The following is a 20,673-nucleotide window of genomic DNA, read 5'->3' on the forward strand; positions in this document are numbered from 1 at the left end:
GGGGCGATCTGTCCCCTGCTCCTTCTGGTCCTCTATGCGGTTCCAGGACCGAGGTCCCTGTGGTCTTGCTGGCTGTCAGCCAGGGTTGCTCTTAGCCTCTGCGGGCCCCCTTCTTTCACCTTCAGAGCCAGCAACAGCAGACCCAGCCCCTCTCGTGTTTCTACTCTCCCCTCCTTTCTTCTCATTTCTCTCTCTGCAGCCAAGACGTCTAGTGTTCAAGGATTCCTGCAGTTAGGGCCACCTGGATCCTCTCCCTATCTCGGCGTTTCCAGCCCGAATCCTGTCCCCACAGCCCTGTGCATACGGCAGAGTCACGGGTCCTGGGGATTCTGCGTGGACGTCTGGGGTGGGGGAGGGGCACGTTCTTCTGTCTACCATAGGTGGCCTCCTGTGAGTCATGTTGTTGAGAAGGACCCCCCCGTGGGCCTTCTCCGACACTCTGGATCTTGCATTGTTTTTATTTGTTGGCTTTCTCTTCCGAGTGGCAGGTGACACAGGTCGTCGGGGAGCAGACTCCTCTCCAGGTGGGAAGGTCTACTGTCTTGTGTGAAAAAGGACTTAGCTTTTTTCCTCCTTGGGGACCACCCTTACTGCCTGAGGACTTCACCAGACCCCAGTAAGATATTTTTCCCTGCCGTTACCATCCTCCATTAAAATGGGATAGACAGGGATGCCTAGGTGGCTCAGTCGGTTAAGCATCCAGCTCTTGATTTTCGCTCAGGTCGTGATCTCACAGTTTGTGAGTTCGAGCCCCACATTGAGCTCTATCCTGATGGTGCAGAGCCTGCCTGGGATATTCTCTTTCTCTCTCTCTCTCTCTCTCTCTCTCTCTCTCTCTCAAAATAAATAAACTCAAAAAAATAAAATAAAATGGGGTAGACAGCTCTAAAGGGATAAATGCTCAGAGCAGACAAATCCCAGGTGAGCATGCTTTTCTCTACCCACCTTCTCTTGGGCTCTACATTAATAATTTAATCTGTGTGTCAGTTTTTTTTTTTTTTTTTTTTTAATGTTTATTGATTTTTGAAAGAGAGAAAGAGAGCGAGCTAGCTGGGGAGGGGCAGAGAGAGGGAGACAGAGAATCTGCAGCAGGCTCCAGGCTCTGAGCTGTCAGCACAGAGCCCGACACGGGGCTCAGACTCACAGAGCGTGAGATCATTGACCTGAGCCGAAGACGGATGCTGAACCGACTGAGCCACCCGGGCGCCCCCGTGTGTCAGGTTTTTAATTTATGTTTTTTAAAAGGTCAGATGTCATAACCCCCATATCTGATGGGACTCCTTTAAAATCAAGCGACAAGGGGAAAGTTTCTGGAATGTCGTTACCATTGTACCTTTCCCCCATCTTACTCGTCTGTACTACGAGGTCTTTATAAAGCTCCTGCCTGGAGCTTGGAGCTTGGCCAAGGGCTCTTGAGGACGGGAACGGAACAGACTTGTCTGTCACTGTGTGGGTCTGCATGACCCTAGCCTCGCCACTCGTCCTTTTGGGACCTGACCCCTGGTTAGGGCAGCTCTGCTCTTGGCATGATTGCCTTGCGCGGGCCCCTTTCTTCGGCCCTCATGCTGGATTGCTTTCCTGGAACTTGAGGTTTCTGGTGCCTAAGGCTCCGCTTCATCTTTCCCACCCTCTGGCAACTTCTGAGACAGGAGCCCTGCTTAACGCTACAGCTCCCAGCCTGGGACCTCGTCCCAGACTACCCCCTCGGCCTCTTTGCCGTGGGCTTCCTGCCACAGAGGCTGTCCCCTAATTGCTTCTCCTCGGGAGAGGGTCTGACGAGGGTCCCGCATTCCTCTGTCTCTTCCTGCCACTCATGAGACCGGGTGAGGACAGATACCCGCACTTGTAAGTTCCGAAAGACAGAGGAGAGAGGAACATGTGTTTATGGGACAAAGAAGAGGTAGGGAGACGTAACCTGCACGTGGGCGAGAAAGCCTGAACTGGTCGTGAGACGCCCTATAGGGTGAGAGGAGGTGACAGGAATGACACTTCAGAGGCAGGGTAAGAGTGGGTCAGAAGGAAAGGCTCGAGGACGCCACACGTGCAGATGGAGAGACGAGAGTGAATTCAGTGCGATGGCCTCAGTCGGGGCAAGTCCCTTTGCTCATGGAATCCGGTGTGCTGGGGACCGTCGAGCAGTCAGGTGGGAGGGGCAGGCCGGGGTCAGAATACCCTTAAAGCAGTGAGCCTCAGCCGGGAGACCTGTCCCCAAGGGACATTCGGCACAATCTGGAGGGCATCTCTGGCTGCATAGCGAAGGCAGAGGATGTAACGGTATCTAGCAGGTAGAGGTCAGGGGTGCTGCTGACATCCCACCACAAAGGGTCATCTGGCCTGAGATGTCGGTCCTCCCGAGGTTGAGAGGCCTTGATCGGCTGACAGTCCGTCAGAGCGTCTGGGCTTGGTGGCACCCAGACCACCCCGTCTTTGCCAAAGGGTTTTGAAGAGGGGGTTTCCCCAAGGAAGAACTCAGACGCGTTGATCGCCAAGTGCTGTGATACGGGCCAAGGAGGGCAGGTTGGCAGAGAGAGTGTCGCGAATACGCCGGGACAAAGAGACGGAGGGGGTCTCGCCCGGGGCGGGGCGGGGCGGGGAGGGTCGGGAGCCAGAGAAGAAGGAGATAGAAGTGTGGGGGAGGAGGGGTGCGTCTTAATGACTCCCAGCCTCGTGAAGCCCCCGTGGCCGTGAGAACTTGGCGCTGAGGGTCCCGGCAGCCCCTCCAGGGGAGGAGCGTGGGGAGAGGACGGGTTGGTTTCGGACGCCTTTCTTAGCGTGTCCTCTGGAGCCTGGCTCGTTTCAGATTGTCGCGTACCCAGTGCCTAAACACGGTGTCGACAAGGGCAGATGAGGTTTTTCTGTCGTGTTGCACGTCAGCCCGGGGTCTGCCAGGAGGGCTCCGTGGTGCGGCAGGTTGGTCTGCAGCCACACGGAAGAGAAGCAAAGGAAGTGCCAGGGTTTGTCGCGCTCTGGGTCAATTGCACGGGGGAGGCTCCTCCCCCGCCTCTAAGGAATGGCTCAAAACCACATCAGGGAGGGAGCCGCAGGGAAGGGCAGGGCTCATCTGCAATTATGGCCTCGGGATGGCTCCAGAGGAAGGAGGTGGGGGGGGTAGAGGGGGGGGACACTCAGCCCGCCTGTCCCCTCGTTGGGCTTGCCGAACCAACAGCACAGATATCAGGATCCGACGAGCCCGTTTAGAGAAGCTGGGGCCTGGCCCAAAGATGAACGCTTCTGTAGGCACAAAAGATTGTTTGTAGGCACAAAAGCTAACGTGTTTTGGGGGGTTTCAAAAATACCTCCCCTCTGCTCGGGTGCCGTTCCAGACCGAGTCGGTAAGTGTGGCCTGACCATGTTCCCGAGTGAGCTCGGAAGCCGGCTTCTTCCCGCCCAGCGCAGCGTGTTCACGGTCAGTAGCCGACTGGGGACTTGGTGACTGCAGCCGGCAGGTGGACGGCGTTCACCCGTGGGGAAGCCCCGGGCCGTCTGTACTGGTGGGACTGGGCGTGGGATGGGGTTGGAAATCCAAGTCCGCGCGTCGTTTCCTTGCATTGAGTTTCCCCAAAGTAGCCTTTTTGGGGTGGGGGGGTGGCTGGGGGGGTGATTCATTTCTGTCCCTTTCCAAAGCCAGTGTCACGTACCCACGTGCCTCTCAGGGACGCAGGGATGGCCTTAAAACCGGATGGTCAGTCCTCCCTCATACCAGGAACGGCTGAACCCAGTGTGGTTTGTCTGAGGCTTTTTTTCACATGAAATCAAAACTGATGTTGCCAGAAGATGATGGTCACCCATCTGCCTTGACCGTATGTATTTTTAAACTTTGCCGAACATTGGTATGCTTGAGTGGCCACTTACGTATCAGCACATGAGGGTGGCGGTTAGGAACGTTGTTTTTATGATGTTTTCTCTTCCTTTCCTGCCTCTCTTTCGAAGGTCAGATTCCTTTGACCAAGGAGGGAATGTTGGCCCGAAGGTGACTCCCATTAAATGGAAGTGTCACTTCTGAATTTCAGAGCTTGACTTCGGCAACGACTGAAGTTTCCGACTAACTTGCCGTCTGGTTTTCAACTAACTTGAATGCTTCACAGTTTGTTTTTAATTGTGAAAAAATGTTTTCAATGGTTTAATTGGATAATGAAAGCAAGCGGTTGTGTTTGTTTTTTGTTTTTTGTTTTATTTTGTTTTTTTTTTGTGTAGAAGGTAGTGGACTTAGACCGCTGCAACATGGTTAAAACACGAATTGATTTGTGGTCAAATCACGTGCCCCCGATATAGCTACGTCGATGTCGCCCTACCCGTGGGCCGGGCTGAGCGCTAACCTCCAAGGACGCAAGAGCACTCTTGTTCACGGTGGTTGCTTCTTGAAAGATTGGATAAATGAGAGATCCCGCCTCTCGAAGGAACCTCACGGTTCCTTGGCGAAGACAGACACAGGCACACCATTGACCACTGCTCAGGGTGCGGTGCGTGTGATAAAAGTGCTTTGGAACATCAAGACCGGGCACCCAAAGGAGAAAAGAAGGAAAGGGTCAGAGGAAGATGATTCCCGGGAGAGGCACTAGTTTGGCCGAGAGAGAGAGTGGCCCATTTCTAGCAGAAGATTGCCACGTGCCAGACACGTGAGCCAGTAGGGTGCGTTTGTCCAACTGTGGGAAATCAAGATGCTGAAATCACTGTGGCGGGCAGCTGTCCGGCAAGATGGTCGGGAACAGGTGAGGAAGGGCTCCGTGTATACGTGAACGAGTTTGACTAGATCTGTGAAGGCCGCGTGGGACAACTTTAAACAGGAGTTCTGGGGGAGCTCACTCCGCCTGCGAGGTGATGAAGGAGTGCGGGACGTATCCAGTCTAGGAGGAGAAAGTTGACCGGCTAACTCGATGGGAAACGATGGCGTTCCACACCACTCCTGAGAGAGTTTGAGTATGAAGCGTACCGAGGGGAAGAATGCAAGTGTTTGAGAGGGTGGGGGCGGGGGGCCGACAGAGCGACTTTCTGCGGGATGGCTCCTCGATTTCTGGATTACCCATTGGGTTGACTGTGGTGCAGTTGTCAGGATGGCACTGAGAAGAAATGGGTGTTCGGGGGGAGCTTAGCCTCGCCCATGTGAGTTGGAGCCAAGGGTCATCCGAGTGAAGACGCCCAGCGGGCCACTGAGCGTGTGGATCTGTGATGTAAAACCGGAGCTGCGTTGAAGGTGAAGGTCGAGGAGGTAAATTGTTGGCATATTGAGCTGTGATGACCAAAAGGGAAGGAAAGAGGAGAAGGGTGTATGGGAAATAAATCTCCTGACGATCCCCGCCTCTTAATGGGTTTTCCCCGTCAGCAGAGTATGGCAGGGCCCTGACTAGCCGATTTGTCTAACGCATTTCAGGTGATCTGTTCCGTATCCAGCTACGTTCAGGATCACACGGGGAAAAGCAAGTCGTGGTTTTTATCCTCATTAACAAAAACGATAAATACCTCTGATTTATGTAGTACTCTCCCATAGCAGTCAGGTGGGGGTAATCGGAGGATATGTGGTTAGACTGACCGGAAGCGTAGGCCCGGAGGGGTTAAGCAGTGTTCTGGGGCAAGGTGCTCCGGGCTAAGGACTTCTGGGTTCTGATGACCAAACTTTGTCGCATAGACCATTTCTTCCCGTGTTTGAACAGTGCCTGCTTAATGGCAGCATGGATCCCTCCGTATCTCAAAGCATCTGAGGCCCCTGGGTCACTTCTCGTTTTCTTCGTCACCCCCGGTCCTTTTGGCGGGAGATGGGCTGCCAGGCAGGACACCCTGATGGCCTTTCGAAAATCTTGAGTTGGTGGACTTTGGATTGAAGAAATGCAGTGAGTTTCTTCCAACGTTTTTAAGCAGTATGTGCGACAGCCGTTCCAGATTATTAAAACGGGCAAGGAAATGTGTTCTTTGGGGAGTTATGTGGAACTTTTGTGACTAGAAAAATTTGTCATGTGCTTCAAAGTAGAATGGTCTGTTTCTGAAAAGCTGTGAAAATGACCAAGCTATTTATTCTTGTGGAATTTGGAATCCAGTACGAGGAGACCAGTCGTAGTCCTGGTCCTGCCTCATGCTTGAGAGTTTCATGTGTCCAGAGTCTGAAACCGCATGGGGTGGTCGTGGCCATTTGTAGAGCAGTGCTGATACCTTTTTATAGAGTGATAAACGCTACGACACGTAACCAGTGTGCGTCACAGCTTTTAGAATTTCTTACCACGTGTGACCTTTGCTTCGCGTGGCACTTAATTGACAGCCAGGCTCTTCTTTGACCCCCTTTGCTTGCCGGTCGCCGTTTTTACTAATACTGATGAATCTCTTACCCATGCAGCCTTTGTTCTAGGGATAAAATTACCCAGGCAGAGTGGTATGTTTAGGGAAGTGGGGGAAAGACAAGAGGTCTTGGGCAGTAATTATTTTTGCTGATCGACCTCTAAGATTCCACCTGACTCGTCCTTCTTTCAATAAGCTGTTAGGAACTATTGCTGTCGTCCCCATGTTGTTTTGTACTTCTGTTTTATGGAGGTTCAAATGTGGGCGTGAACGGTGAAAACTCACTAAGTAGCTGGAGACACCGCCCCCCTCGCCCCCCAGCTTCCACAACTGTCATGAGAATAATTCGTTAGGACTCAAGCTGTTCTCTCACCTTTTGGGAGCGGCTCAGACTGTCTTCTTAAATATCCCAGCGGGTGACCCCCAGAGATGGTGGGATTTGGTGAAGAAGGGTTTTCTAAGCAGGAGACTTGTCCTGTTCAGCAATTCACGTGTCAAGCTTGGAGCTTGGATTGGACATGCCAGACCACGGTGGGAAATCAGTGAGGAATGGGACATTTGTGACATCTAAGCAAATGAGGCCAGGGCGGGGGAGGGAAGGGAAGGAAGGAGATAGGTTCTGGGGTTCATGGAAAGTGGGGCATATAAACGTGGAGGCATTGGTCACGGGTGATGAGCTGGACAGAGTCTGGGATAATTCCCGTCCGGACGTGGGTGAGTGGTGATGCGGGCCACCGCGGGCCCACAGTGTGGGACACCGGGAACGCGGGGTCCTGTCCTCGATTTCATCCGCTGGCCCTGTGACTACAGGGGCAGCACTTACCTTTCCCTCATCTGTCAGAGGAGGCACAACGGTGGCCTCTGGCCTGCCCACATCTCGAGGTTACGTTGGAACAGATGAGGGCCGCGAAGATGTGTCTCCGTGGGTAGGATTGTCTTTGCCCCACAATTACGAAATGTCGGATAAAGTTGTGTTGGAAACATGTGGGCTTAATCGTCATTTAAAATCTGTTGACAAGCCTTTTAAGAAGTGACCTAGGCCATTAGTGAGAAGGTGAAATATAAAACTTGTGCATCCATGTTGGAAGAGCCTGATTAACCCCTGATGCCAAATGGAGGCACTTATATTAGGGAGGCATTTTGAACTCTAAATGAAGTAAGATTTCCTGTCGTCTTAAAAAAAAATTAAAAAATTGAGTTCTCAGTCTATACCAACCAGACACATTTTACGTATCCTTTCCTTGTTTGTTTGTTTTTTGTAAAGAGATTTCAAAACAGCACATGGGGGAGAGATGGGTAATAGAGATTTCAGATGGAGTTTTTTGTTGGTCTAAGTAGTCTCCACACCCAGCGTGGAGCCCAATGTAGGTCTTGAACTCAAGACTCTGAGAACGAGACCTGAGCTGAGATCAAGAGTCCGATGCTTAACCAACTGAGCCAGCCAGGTGCCCTGTTAGATTATTGAGTTTAGGCTCAAATTCAGTCTGGCTGTTTGCTATCAATGTCGGTATGTGGGATTCCCATCTGTTGAATGTACTTTCAGCCACAACCTGTGTAGTTATTAATCTCCGAACTCGAATCAGATTATGTCGCCCCTGGAAACCTGCGTGCCTTTCATTCTCTCCCTTACTAAACGGTCTGTAATTTGTCACCAGAATATTTTTCTCAACCTGGGTTGAAATTGGAAGGCGCATATGCCTCTTGTTACTACCCTTAATTCTGTGCTTATTTTCAGATCGCTCCCTGATACTATAAAAAAGAGATTAGCGTATTCTATCAGCACCAAAATTCTCGTATCTTTTTAATTTTTAAAATGTTTAGTGGCCATCAAATACACATAAACTTTGTCATCCTGACCATTTGAAAGTGTATAGTTCAGTAGCGTTAAGTATGTGCACATCGTTTTGAATCTTTTAGAATGCTTGCAACTTCTGAAACTGAAACTCTGTTCCCATGAACTTCCACATTCCCCACTCGTCAGCCCACGGCAACTGCCTCTCTCCTTTCTGTTTCTACGAAGTTGACTACTCTAGGTACCTCGTTTCAGTGGAATCCCACGATAGTCGTCCTTTGGTGACTGATTTATTTCACTTAGCGGAACGTCCATGTTGTGTGTGTCAGAGATTTCCTTCCTTTTTTAAGGCTGCATAATACTCCAGTGTATGTGTGTATCACAGTTTGCTTATCCATTCATCCATGGGTGGATGCTTGGGTTGTGACACCTTTTAGCTGCTGGGTAGTATTTTTTATATGCTCTGCAGAATGCAAAGTTTGAAAACCCATTCTTCCCTCAGGAGTACAGCAAAGAGAACAAGAAAGTGCTTGGAGAACATGCATTTAAGGAAAATCTGGAACAGATTCAAGACCTGTTATAAATGTGTGTAGCTTAGCTCTCTTTGCTTGGAGTATTTAACATGGTCTAAACTGTAGGGATTTTCTTTCTTTTTTTCTTTCTTTCTTTCTTTCTTTCTTTCTTTCTTTCTTTCTTTCTTTCTCCCCTCCCCTCCCCTCCCCTCCCCTCCCCTCCCCTCCCCTCCCCTCCCCTCCCCTCCCCTTCCTCGTAGATTATGTGTTTTATATGCTGGAAGCCTCAACCACAAAGTGGAAGGGGCCCAACAGGAGTGCCTGCATTCTTAGAGTCCTGTTGGAATATAGCCATATGCCAACAGATGCTTGATCTTTTGAAATCAGATGCAGCAATTTTAGCCTTAAGTGCTCTCTCTGCGCCCATCAAGAAGGGTCCTGAACATTGTGGGGACAGAGGAATTCAACCCTTCGTCTGGTTTAATGATACAGATGTGTGCATGGGGTGTGAAGCATTGTCACATAGTTAAGGACACGTAGCTGCCAAGGGGCTCCTCACTTACTTGGATGGTGAAAGCTTTCAGCGGTCGAAACGCACATCGTTTTGAATGTGTGTCTCATCTCCCGCAGTATGTGGTGTGTGCCGTGCACAGTAAAATAAAAGCCTGGCTTGGTGGCTTCCATCGCCTGTACAGCAAAACGATCTGTCTGCAAAGGGCGCAGACCCTCCTAGCACCTTCAGCCGCTCCTCTCGTGGAGGAACCGGAGGAACAGCAGTTTCGGAAGGAGACGCCCTTGAGATTTGGAGCCCCTCTCAACTGGTGCTACGTGGGGCGCGTGGCAAGGTCGAGAGGCCGCAGTGGGAGAAGTAGTCGGGAGCTCCGATCCGGGGCGGGGTTAGTGGACGTAAGACTGTCTGCCTCATTCGGTGTGGGCATCGTTTTCATAGGCTGAGAGACGGAAAAAGGCCAAAAATCCTTAAAAGAGTAAATTAGGTTCACTGACCTGGGTTTGGGAACACAAAGGCACGTGCTATATAGGCTTCCAGAAGTATTCCATCAACATGGGAAAAATCAGGCATTCTTGTGTAAAGGGATGAAAGTCTGTTTTTTGTAATATTTATGTGGAACTTCTAATTTCTCAAGAATGTGTAATAAAGAACCACATTTTCTTTTTCTTTATTTTTTTTAAAGAAAGTTTACTTATTTATTTTGAGAAAGCAAGCAGTGGGCGAGGTGGGAGGAGAGAGAGAGAGAGAGAGAGAGAGAGAATGAATCCCAAGCAGGCTCCACACCGCCAGCATGGAACCCGATGCGAGGCTCGAACCCACGAACCGTGAGATCATGACCCGAGCTGAAACCAAGAGTTGGACACTTAACCAGTCGAGCCACCCAGGTGCCCCAGGACCAGTTTTCTCGATGGCAGTTCACTAGATTGAAAGACGAGGGACGTGTTTCCGCATCTTGCTGTGAAAATCAGACACGGAGATCAATATTGTTTCCGGAGAAGTGTGCTCAAGCTGTGTGGCAGTGATTGTGCTCGGTGGGGAGGATGTCATGATGCGTTAGTGGGTCCGCCGTGCGTGACCACCGATGGAGTGTTTGCCAGTTCTGCAGACCGCTTTTCTGTTGCACAAATGCTTGTTCAGAGTGCCTGGCTTCCCTTCCCCTCTAGAATCGCTGCGGGTTGGGGGATGGGGATGTCCTAGCTACCAACCACACTGTTCTGAAACACTTTACAGACTGCAATGCGAGTTGCTTAAAAGCAGGCCTAAGACCATTTGGAATGTTCCAACTTGATCTGTGCTAACAAGCTTCTAATGCCCTTGGATTCCCTGCCCCCGTACAAAAACCGTGTCATCCACACTTCCGGGATGAGTGATCTCTTAAGTGATACTGCATGACCATTGGGGTGGCCCAGCCAAGGAGGGGACAGCGGGCCTACGAGATTGTGACCAAGAGAATCACTTTCAAAGTAAAGCGTTTGTAAAAAGGTTATGATACCCTGAATGAGTAAATCGATACTTTCTTTTTTTTTTTAATTTTTTTTTTTTTTTAACATTTATTGATTTTTGAGACAGAGAGAGACAGAGCATGAACGGGGGAGGGGCAGAGAGAGGGAGACACAGAATCCGAAGCAGGCTTCAGGCTCTGAGCCGTCAGCACAGAGCCCGACGCGGGGCTCGAACTCCCGGACCGCGAGATCACGACCTGAGCCGAAGTCGGCCGCTTAACCGACTGAGCCACCCAGGCGCCCCCGGATCATTCTTTAAAAAGTGTGTTGTTAACGGGTTAATATCCTAATATTAATTTAATGCGCAGTTTGATACTGTGTGGCTTTTATATTTTACTTGTAAGTGAGAAAGAGTATTGCAGTGTGTGCCTGCTGAGCTGTTTTAAGAGGGAAGCCTTTAGTGTCTTGATTTCTGCCAACGGAGGAAAAAAGTAAGAACGTATCTCACAGAAAAATGAACAGTTTTGAGATTTCCAGAAGCAGAGTAGTCAGGGCACCTGGCTGGCTCAGTCAGAAGAGCATGTGACTCTTGATCTAGGGGTCATGAGTTTGAGCCCCACATTGGGTGTAGAAAGTACTTAAAAATAAACGAACTTTAAAAAATATGTTTAAAAATAATCATTCCGCTACCAAAAGGTAGAAACAGCTCTGACATTTTAGACAACATAGTCGAAGGGGCTAAGACACCCAGAGCCTCGACACCGTCTGCCTGCCCGCTTTATCTCTGCAAACAGTTGACATGAAGGAAGGCACCAGTGCCTGTGGTCAGAGCATTGATGGAAGACATATGGCCTCCTCCAGAGAACCAGGTGGTTCTCTGTTGTCCTTCAGAAGTAGGAGGCTTGGGCACCCGGGTGGCTCACTCAGTTGACCGTCTCTTGGTTTTGGCTCAGGTCATGATCTCATGGTTTGTGAGTTCGAGCCCCGAGTCGGGCTCTGCACTGATAGTTCAGAGCCTTCTTGGTATTCTCTCTCTCTCTCTGTCTCTTTCTGTCTCTCTCTCTCTCTCTCTCTCCTCTCTCCCCCCACCCCATGTTTGCATGCTCACACGCTCTCTCTCAAAATAAACATAAAAAATATGTTTATGAGACTTTCCTTCCCCAGAGGAGAAAGCAGTCCCGTCTGTATGGCCAAATCTTGCCCACAGTGCTCTGGCAGGGGAAGGTGGGCTTTCTAGAGAGTTGAGGTTTCCAAAGACCTGAACATTTACCCATTAACGTGCTATGTCTTCTTCTGTTAATTGAGGTGATATTATCATAACCGAAAATGAACCACTTTAGAGTATACGATTCAGTGGTATTTCGTACACCCACAGTTCTTGTGCAGCCAGCCTCCCTGTCTAGTTCTAAAATATTTCCATCACCCTGAACGGAACCCTAGACCCACTAAGTGGTCACCCCCTACTTCTGGCCTCCTCCTCCCCCTGCCCATAGTAACTACCACCGGTCGTCTGTCTTTATGGATTTACCTCTTCCGGATACGTGAACTTTCAGGTCTGACTTCTCCAACTTGGTGTAATGTTTTCTGTGTTCTCCATTGTTCTTCTGGATACGTGAACTTTCAGGTCTGACTTCTTTAACTTAGTGTGGTATTTGCGATGTTCTCCATTGTGACACGTGTCAGCACTTTATGCCTTTGTGTGGCTGAATAATAGTCCGTTGTATGGACGTACCATTTCTTGTGTACCGGCCCCTCTGATCGTTGGCACTCAGGTGGTTTCCACTGTTAGGTAAGTGCGAAAAACGCTATTATTTGTCGGAGAGCCTGTTTTTAACTCTTTGGGGTCTATATCTAGGAGTTGGTCATACGGTAATAATTCTTTGATGTTTTTTAACCTTTTTTGGTTCAAAATGTTCCCAAAACGTATTGGAAACCTCCTGACGTTTGGAAACAGTTCCACGGAGCATATGATGCCGAGCTGAGTGCTCGTGGCAGGCGCTCTGAAAGTGGTGATGGCTAAATGCTGCAGCGTCGCATGTGGTACAGACGCTCTCAGGAGGGTCGCACCTTCTGCCTAGCGTCGCTTGCTTTTCCTTTCCTTGCTGCACTGCCGTGCCCTGCCAAGGGATATAAGACGTTTCTGCAAATTGGTTTGCTTTCTACCGTATACTGACTGCATAGGCGAACGTGCCACTGTTTCCCCGTGCCTCAGTTTCTGCATCTGAAAAATGGGAGTAGTAATGCTGCAGAGCTCGTTAGGCTCTGGTGAGTGTTACAGGGGCCCCATGTGGTGGTCGGCTCCGGAGGTCCTAACAGAGTATCACTGAGGGGGCGGCTTAAAGGGACACTGATCTTCTCACCGTTCTGGGGGCTGGAGGTCCTAGGTCAAGGTGTTGGCAGGGTTGGCTTCTCCCGAGGGCTCCTTCCTCGGCTTGCAGACAGCTGCCTTCTGTGTCCTCACATGGTCTTTGTCTGTGCACACACATCTGGTGTCTCTTTGAGCATGCAGCTTTCCTCCTGAAAGGATGCCAGTCCCGTTGGATGGGACCTGCCCTAACAGCTTCGTTTCAGTTTCATCATCTCTTTAGAGGCCTTCGCTCCAAGCGCGGTCCCCTTCCGAGGTATTAGGGGTCAAGGCTTCACCGCAGGAATTTTGGAGGCTCCCGTGCGGCCCCGAAGCCTCCACGAAGCACTTGGCACAGGGCCCCGTGCTCCGTAAAAGGTAGTGGTGGTGACTGGGGTCTGCTTCTACCCCTCTGTCTGCTGCTTCAGCCGTGTCTGGGCCGGGAAGCCCGATAACCGCACTCCGTTAGCGTTTCTGGCGGGAGTACAAGCGGACGGTTTTCTGCACGTGAAGGAGGCAGCAGGCCTCACATTTTAATGATCGTGGCCTCGGCTTTGCTGCTCTGAAGAGCTTGATTCATTTCTAGCTTGGGTTTTGTTCCAGAAGGGTTAAGATTGTCTGGCATCTAAGTCCCAGATCACTTATTCAGCACCAGTATTTTCAAAACGGTCTTGGTTTTTAAAAGTTACGGTTAAGGGGTCCCTGGGTGGCTCGGTCAGTTAAGTGACCCACCCTTGATTTTGGCCCAGGACGTGGTCTCGCGGTTCATGTGATCGAGCTCCACGTCGGGCTCTGTGCTGACAGCACGGAGCCTGCTTGGGATTCTCTCTCTCCCTCTCTCTCTGCACCCCCAACTCATGCGTGCGTATGCTCTCTCTCTCTCTCTAAATAAACAGTTTAAAAAGGTATGGTTAAATATGCATGACATACAATTTACCATTTTGACTTTTAAAAAAAGTCTTTTTAAAAAAAAATTTTTTTTAATGTTTATTTTTGAGAGAGAGAGAGAGAGACAGAGCACAAACAGGGGAGGGGCAGAGAGAGAGGGGCACACAGAATCCGAAGCAGGCTCCAGGCTCTGAGCTGTCAGCACAGAGCCCGACACGGGGCTGGAACCCACAAACTGTGAGATCGTGACCTGAGCCAAAGTTGGAGACTTCACCGACTGAGCCACCCAGGCACCCCCATGTCGACTGTTTTTAAGTGAACAGTGCTTTAAATGCATTTGCAATGCTGTGTGACTATAACCACTGTCAATCTCTAGAAGCTTCTTACTATCTCAAACAGAAACTCTGCGCCCGTTAAACAGTAACTCTCCGTTCCCCTCTCCCCCAGCCCCTCGGCGTCTCTCTAGTTCTTTAACCCTGCTGTTTCCTGATAGACACCCAACCGGAAAGAAGATGGGAGTGGACAGTCCTCTGTGCCTGGGACAGGGGAGCAGGGATTTGGGCCTCCGGTTTGCCTTTCACTGTGAGTCCTCTTTGAAATGACTCCCTTTGTCTGTACAGGATGCCAAGGTTTTATCCCAGAGGCGTCTGGGAAACGTGTGCAGAGGGGAACCCCGTCTTTCCCCTTCACGTACCCTCAGGTGGCTTCCGGGAAAGCCCGGGACGGGGGGCTTTGGGGAGTTGTGGCCGCCCTCCCCTTCCGAGTGTGGACCAGCACAGAGCCGCATCCAGACTCTTCTGTCTCTGCCCCAGCGCGCACCCCCCGGCCCCCCGGCGCCCCGTGTAACCTGGCGTTCCTCTGTCTCCCCCTCCCGTGTGCTTGCAGACCTACATCGGCTCCATCATTGCCTCCGTGAACCCCTACAAGACCATCGCTGGCCTGTATGAGCGTGCCACCATGGAGTGCTACAGCAAATGCCACCTGGGGGAGCTGCCCCCCCACGTCTTCGCCGTCGCCAACGAGTGCTACCGCTGCCTGTGGAAGCGTCACGACAACCAGTGTGTCCTCATCAGGTAACCGTCCCCCGTGAGGCCGGCGGAGGGACGGGAAGGGGACCCCCCCGGAGAGCTGGTGCCTCCGCCGGCCCCCAGAGCACGAAACCCGCTCAGAACGTTCACGAGAACCAGGTCTACTAGGTGCCCCGGTTTCTCCCGTGGAGTTTTCTCTTTTGAGTGGCTTAATCCCTACGGCCTTCAAAAGACCCAAACTCGCTTGGAAAAAAAAAAGCAAGACGTACCAAAGTTGTTCACTCTGGGCCTCAGAAGAATTACTCCCTTCTTTTTCTTTCTTTCTTTTTTTTTTTTTTTTTTTTTTTTACTACGTGCCTTAATTATTCTTTGGTTTATTCCATTGTGGCATGGTCCTTTTATACATTTAAGAAAACGCGTAATTCTTTCAAAATTAAAAAGTTACAGGTATGCTAGAGTGAGAATGTATATTTGAGCAAGAGATCTTTCTTTGTCTGATTTGATAAGTTGCACAGAATTGCCCAAGTTGAAGAACTTTAATGATTTTGCACTGGGTGTTCCTGAAGTGTACCTTTGAATTCGCGACAGAAAAGGCACTTGCCGTGTGTGTGCTGAGGGAATGATGGAAGGACGTGTTTGTTTCCCTTTTTCTGGCAACGGAATAGGGTCTGGACGTCTCTGTTTCAGCCAAGTTGTACTCATTTCTTAAACTACCAAAAGGCCCACTGTCACAACCGATCACTAGGAAACTGTCTCAAAAAGCAATAGAGTACATTTCCTTAAACATATTTCTTGGGGCGCCTGGGTGGCTCAGCCGGTTAAGCGTCCGACTTCAGCTCAGGTCATGGTCTCACGGTTCGTGAGTTCGAGCCCCGTGTCGGGCTCTGTGCCGACAGCTCGGAGCCTGGAGCCTGCTTCGGATTCCGTGTCCCCGTCTCTCTCTCTGCCCCTCCCCTGCGTGTGTGCACGCTCGCTCGCTCTCTCTCTCTCTCAAAAATACACATTAAGACAGGTATTTCTTAATTTTTACTAACTAATTCAGATTGGCCTCATCACTTAAACTCTAGGGACATCCAATTGGATCTTTCTATTCCTTATAACACCCCGGGACGATATTCGCAGCAGATGTGCTGAGCCTCCCTGCCAGTGAGGTTTCCGTGCAGTTACCGAAGCCTGGATTCTTTCCTGCTGCCAGGCCTGCATTCACGGAGCACGGCCGTCACTGAGAACCTGTGGTGTACCAAAACGGCTGGTGTGAAAGATAGTGGCTTCTGTTTTTGGTGACTTTCTAGTCCCAACTTGTGGCTAAAGAAGTCTATTATTTCAAGCGGGAAGGACAAGGCCGTTTGGATTTGGAGGAGATGTTCAATGAGACCCTCCTTCCCCCCTCCGGATTTCTGATTCCATGGAAGTGAGACCGATGGGGAGCCATATGTTAACTTTAGACTTGCAGCCAGTGGGGCTGGCTAACACCGCGGCCCCGGATTAGACGGAACCCCCTGATCCGGATACAGGGCAGGTCAGCGGTGGCCACGATCACGATCACTGCGGGAAGTCAGTTCGCTGACCAGCCCTCCCCCCTCTCCCCCTGCCCCCCGGCTCACCTGTCGGGGAAGCCGTCCTTGCTCCTGTAGGGAGGAAAGGGGGAGCGTAGGGGCACGGGGAAGGGAACCGGGGGGCCCCCAGCCGAGGACGTTTGGGAGACACAGTGTCCCACGCGGTATGTGTTCGGGGATGAATGTGCTCACGGGGTTTGAAGGCTGGCTGTGAGGTGGACGCCGGGCAGGAACTTTTCAGGCATCAACTCCCTGAAACCTTCCGACGGCCCTTTGGTGCGTGTGGCTGTTCTGTGGTATTTGCGGGCGCCACACGCAGAAAACTGCTTGAGGGATTGTATTCTTCTGACCGTTTTCACCCGTTGGCCTTGTGCACGGGTCCTTGCTTTTTGTAACAGGTCAGAATTTATACCACTAGAGCAGCAGAACGTTGCCTTCCTCTTCCTCGTTTGACCTCACTCTCTGCCTCTTGTAGGGGAGGGAAGCATCCGGGCAGATACACTCTCTTGGCTTTATCACTTTTATGGTGCTCACGTCCTGGGCGGTGCAAGTAACTTGGATAGAGGGGCTACCCATTTAGTTAGGGAAGCAAATATGAATCGTTATGACTTGCGGCCAATCGAAATGACGCTATTCGGGGTGCCTGGGTGGCTCAGTCGGTTGAGCGGCCGACTTCAGCTCAGGTCATGATCTCGCGGTCCGTGGGTTCGAGCCCCGCGTCGGGCTCTGTGCTGACAGCTCAGATCCTGGAGCCTGTTTCAGATTCTGTGTCTCCCTCTCTCTGATCCTCCCCTGTTCATGCTCTGTCTCTCCCTGTCTCAAAAATAAATAAAATGTTAACAAAAATTTTTTTTAAAAAAAGAAATGACACTATTCAGTGTATTTTTTTAAAAAGGGAGGGGGGCTTTCAAGGGTCCCATTGCCAGTAAAGGAACTTGCCCTGTGACTTCAAGCACATTGTTTGAAGCCTCTTCCAGATGACTTCAGCAAGGCTCAGAACTTAGAGTTTAAGATCACCATTTCAGCCTGCAGAAAATAATTTAATAAGATGAACAGAAAGAAAGAAAACATCTATTTTAAGAAGATTGAATGGTTTTCCACACTCAGGTACCTAACTATTTGCCACTGATAATGGCCTGTGTTACCCACTTTCATTGGAAAAAAATGAGAGGATCCCTTGTCTGTCGCTTACTTGCTCGACAGAGCAGCTTAGGAAGAAAGTGAAAAATCAAATGAGATCATTGTGCGTGTGTGCGTGTGTGCGTGTGTGTGTGTGTGTGTAATAAAACAGAAAGGGGTTGGCATTTTCACGCCAAAGACTGGTATTTAAAATAAGGGGGGAGGTAGAGGGTGAGTGGATCCCGGCTAGAAAGCTCTCATTGTGAAATACTGATGTGAACAGAGTAACTGTATTTATCTAAATTAACTCAGGAAATGGAGTCTTTAAGAATAGAGTTCTCATTAAAGTGTGTCTTGTTTAATCTCTCCAGTTGTTTTTTTTTTTAATGGGGATTGGGGCTGTGGGAATTTACAGAAAATTGAGTATAAAAATAAAAATTGCAGGTTACTGTAGCCCCGTGTAGATTTCCTCAGGCGTGATCTGCCCCCTGGTGGATACAATGTGTTTTACTACTTTGCAAACCTTTTCTCATGCGATACCTTAAAATCAGAAAGTAGGCCTGTTTGGAATTAGGACTTCAGACATCAATTATTCCCTCATTTCACGAGCCTGGGTCCCTTGGCCAAGGTCCCCATCTCTTTGGTGGCATGCTGAGTCTCTAGGCTTCTAGCCCAAGCCTCTCGTGTTGGTTTTACTTAGAAGGTTGTTACCTCTCCTAAGCTCTAATTTTTGCCTTTTTGTGCACATTTAAGCAAATGCTTATGCTATTATAGTTTTTAAAATATCAACATATGTTTGAAACTTGAGACTTTTTCTGTTTTTTTCATCTAGCTGGCAAGATCAGCATTTGATTTTGTTTGATCTGGTACATTCTACGTTGACCTCAGTTTCTCACACCTTGATTGGACAGGCAGGGTTTAGTTTATCAGGGCCTATCAGGATACATGACCTTTTCAGGTGTGTCGTGTAAGTCAGGCCTGTGCCTGATTCATCCATGAACCTCACTGTCCGTGTGTCTGGTAAGAGGGCCAGCATTCAACCGGGGTGTCCAGAGTGGCTGGGTTTAGGACCTTTGCTTCCTTTGCATGTTTGGTGTTCCAAAACTGGAGCGATTTCTTTTCCATTCTGGAATGATAATTAAGTGTTCCATCTTTTTCTGTTTCTAGTGATGTACTTAGAAATGATGGGGTTGGAACAGTGAACAAAACTTGTGTCCTGGATTAGAAGGGCACCAACCTGGGGCGCCTGGGTGGCTCAGTCGGTTAAGTGTCTGACTTCCGCTCAGGTCATGATCTCATGGTCCCTGAGTTCAAGCCCGGCGTCGGGCTCTGTGCTGATGGCTCAGAGCCTGGAGTCAGCTTCGGATTCTGTGTCTCCCTCTCTCTCTTTGGCCCCTTCCCCTGCGCATGCTTGCACTCTCTCTCTCTCTCTCTCTCTCTCTCAAAAAATAACATTAAAATATTTTTTTAAAAGGCACCAACCTGAATTAGGCATGAGGCATGCATGCCTCGTGCTCATGTAATATGGCAGGTTGCTGTGCTAGAATTTGGGGATTAAGAAAAAATGAAATAAAATCCAATCGTTGCCTTCAGGAACTTCTCCTCTGATGGGAAGAAACTGATAGAGCTAAGTAATTTCAATATAGGCTACCAAAAGCTATACTAGAAATGTGTCCATGGTCACTCAGAGAGGAGGTGGTAGGTCCTCAGGAAGGAACTCGGTCAGTACTTCATGGAGAAAAGGGTGTATGGTTATGAGTCAGAGAACGTGTGGGAATATGGCCGGCATGAAGGAGAGGAAGGGCACAGAAGCCCTTGTAAAAGCATCGATGTTTGCACCAACAAGGGTAGTTAGGAAGTAGAAAGTAGCCCATGAGGCTGTGGGGTTTGCTGAGGGACACGAAGGGCTGGGGCTGGAAAGGCAAGGCAAGGGAATTGAAAGACACGTGTGTGCGTCACCCCCAGACAAGCCCAAGAGGACTTCCGTGGGGACACTGAGGCTCTGTGCTGTTAAGTGACTTTCCAGAGGCCTCAGCTGTGAGCAGTAGACCCAGGATTGACCTCCAGTCTCCCCGTGTCATTTTAGAACGGACTCCTCCTTGCTGGTGCAGGACACGTGTTCAGGGCTTTGTCCTGCTTGCGGAGACCCGTGCACTGAATCCCGTGCAGGCAGACACTTGCCTGAGTCCTCTGGCAAGCAAGGGAGTGACTGACGCAGATCTCGAGAGCATCGTGTGAATTAAGAATTTGATTCACACAGGACTGAGAATGTTGGTCAGGTGTTCACAAAGTGTTCTACGAGGAGCCAGGAGTATATACTTCAAGCGTCGTGAGTCGGTCTTGTTACAACTACTCGACTCTGCCCTTTGAGGACGAAAACACTCACAGGCTGGTCTGTGTTCCAATAAAACTTTATTTATAAAAACAGGCAGCAGAGCGGATCTGGGGCCATAGTTTGTGGGCACCAGGGCAGGTATCTGGGAGACTAGCCTGTGTGGGTGGGTAAGGGCCTTGTTCACATCGAGGGGCCCTTTCCTTCATGTGGGTTCAGAATCCCTCCTCTCTGCTTTCTTGCGGGCTTTGCTCTCTGTCTTTGGGCCTCCCTGCCCCCTGATTCTCTGATTTCTCCCTTTCTACTGGATCCTTGGCATTTCTAGTACGTTCCATCCTTTAAAAAAATATATTCACCTTTGGTTCCGTATCGCCCTTAGGCCACACACCTCCCCCACTCCTTCCATGGTGCGCCATCATTGTGGGTCGCTTCCTTGTTCCCTGGGGCTCCCCAGTCATCCTCCACCAGCTCCTCTTCTGTCAACCTTTCCGTCTCCGGGTGTGCAGGACTCCCTGGTCTCAGACCCCTCCACCCTCCCCCGCAAGTTTCTCCTCTGAGTTCCAGATGTATGTCCAAGTGCCTCTGAGGTCCCATCACAGAGATGGCTCATGGGCATCTCAGGGCACGTCCTACATTCATCCGAAGCTTCTCCCAGACATGTGTTCCTCCTCTCCTGTTCTCATGCTCAGCAAGTGGACTCCATGCCACCGGGTCACAAGCCTGAGGTCAAGAAGTCCTTCTTGGAACTAGAAGTTCTTCTCCTCCACATGCCCCCTCCCGCCTCCCCATTAAGGTAGAATCGTGCACAGTAAAGCACCCCGATCTCACGGAGACTGCTTCCTGGGTTTTGCCAGCTGTGCAGGTCTGTGTCGCAACACTAGGATC

The 20,673-nt window shown here is 50.1% G+C and overlaps 1 protein-coding gene across 1 annotated transcript in view; it reads left to right on the forward strand.

Annotated features, from left to right (window-relative positions):
- The window catches only part of MYO10 (myosin X), a 226,705-nt gene that overhangs the window by 98,688 nt on the left and 107,344 nt on the right, over positions 1 to 20,673 (forward strand). The window contains exon 4 of the mRNA XM_042952894.1: positions 14,639 to 14,826. Coding sequence (XP_042808828.1) covers positions 14,639 to 14,826 — 188 coding nt within the window. The remainder of the gene's footprint in view (positions 1 to 14,638; positions 14,827 to 20,673) is intronic.

Source organism: Panthera leo, chromosome A1 (genome assembly GCF_018350215.1).
Source record: "Panthera leo isolate Ple1 chromosome A1, P.leo_Ple1_pat1.1, whole genome shotgun sequence".
NCBI lineage: Eukaryota > Metazoa > Chordata > Mammalia > Carnivora > Felidae > Panthera > Panthera leo.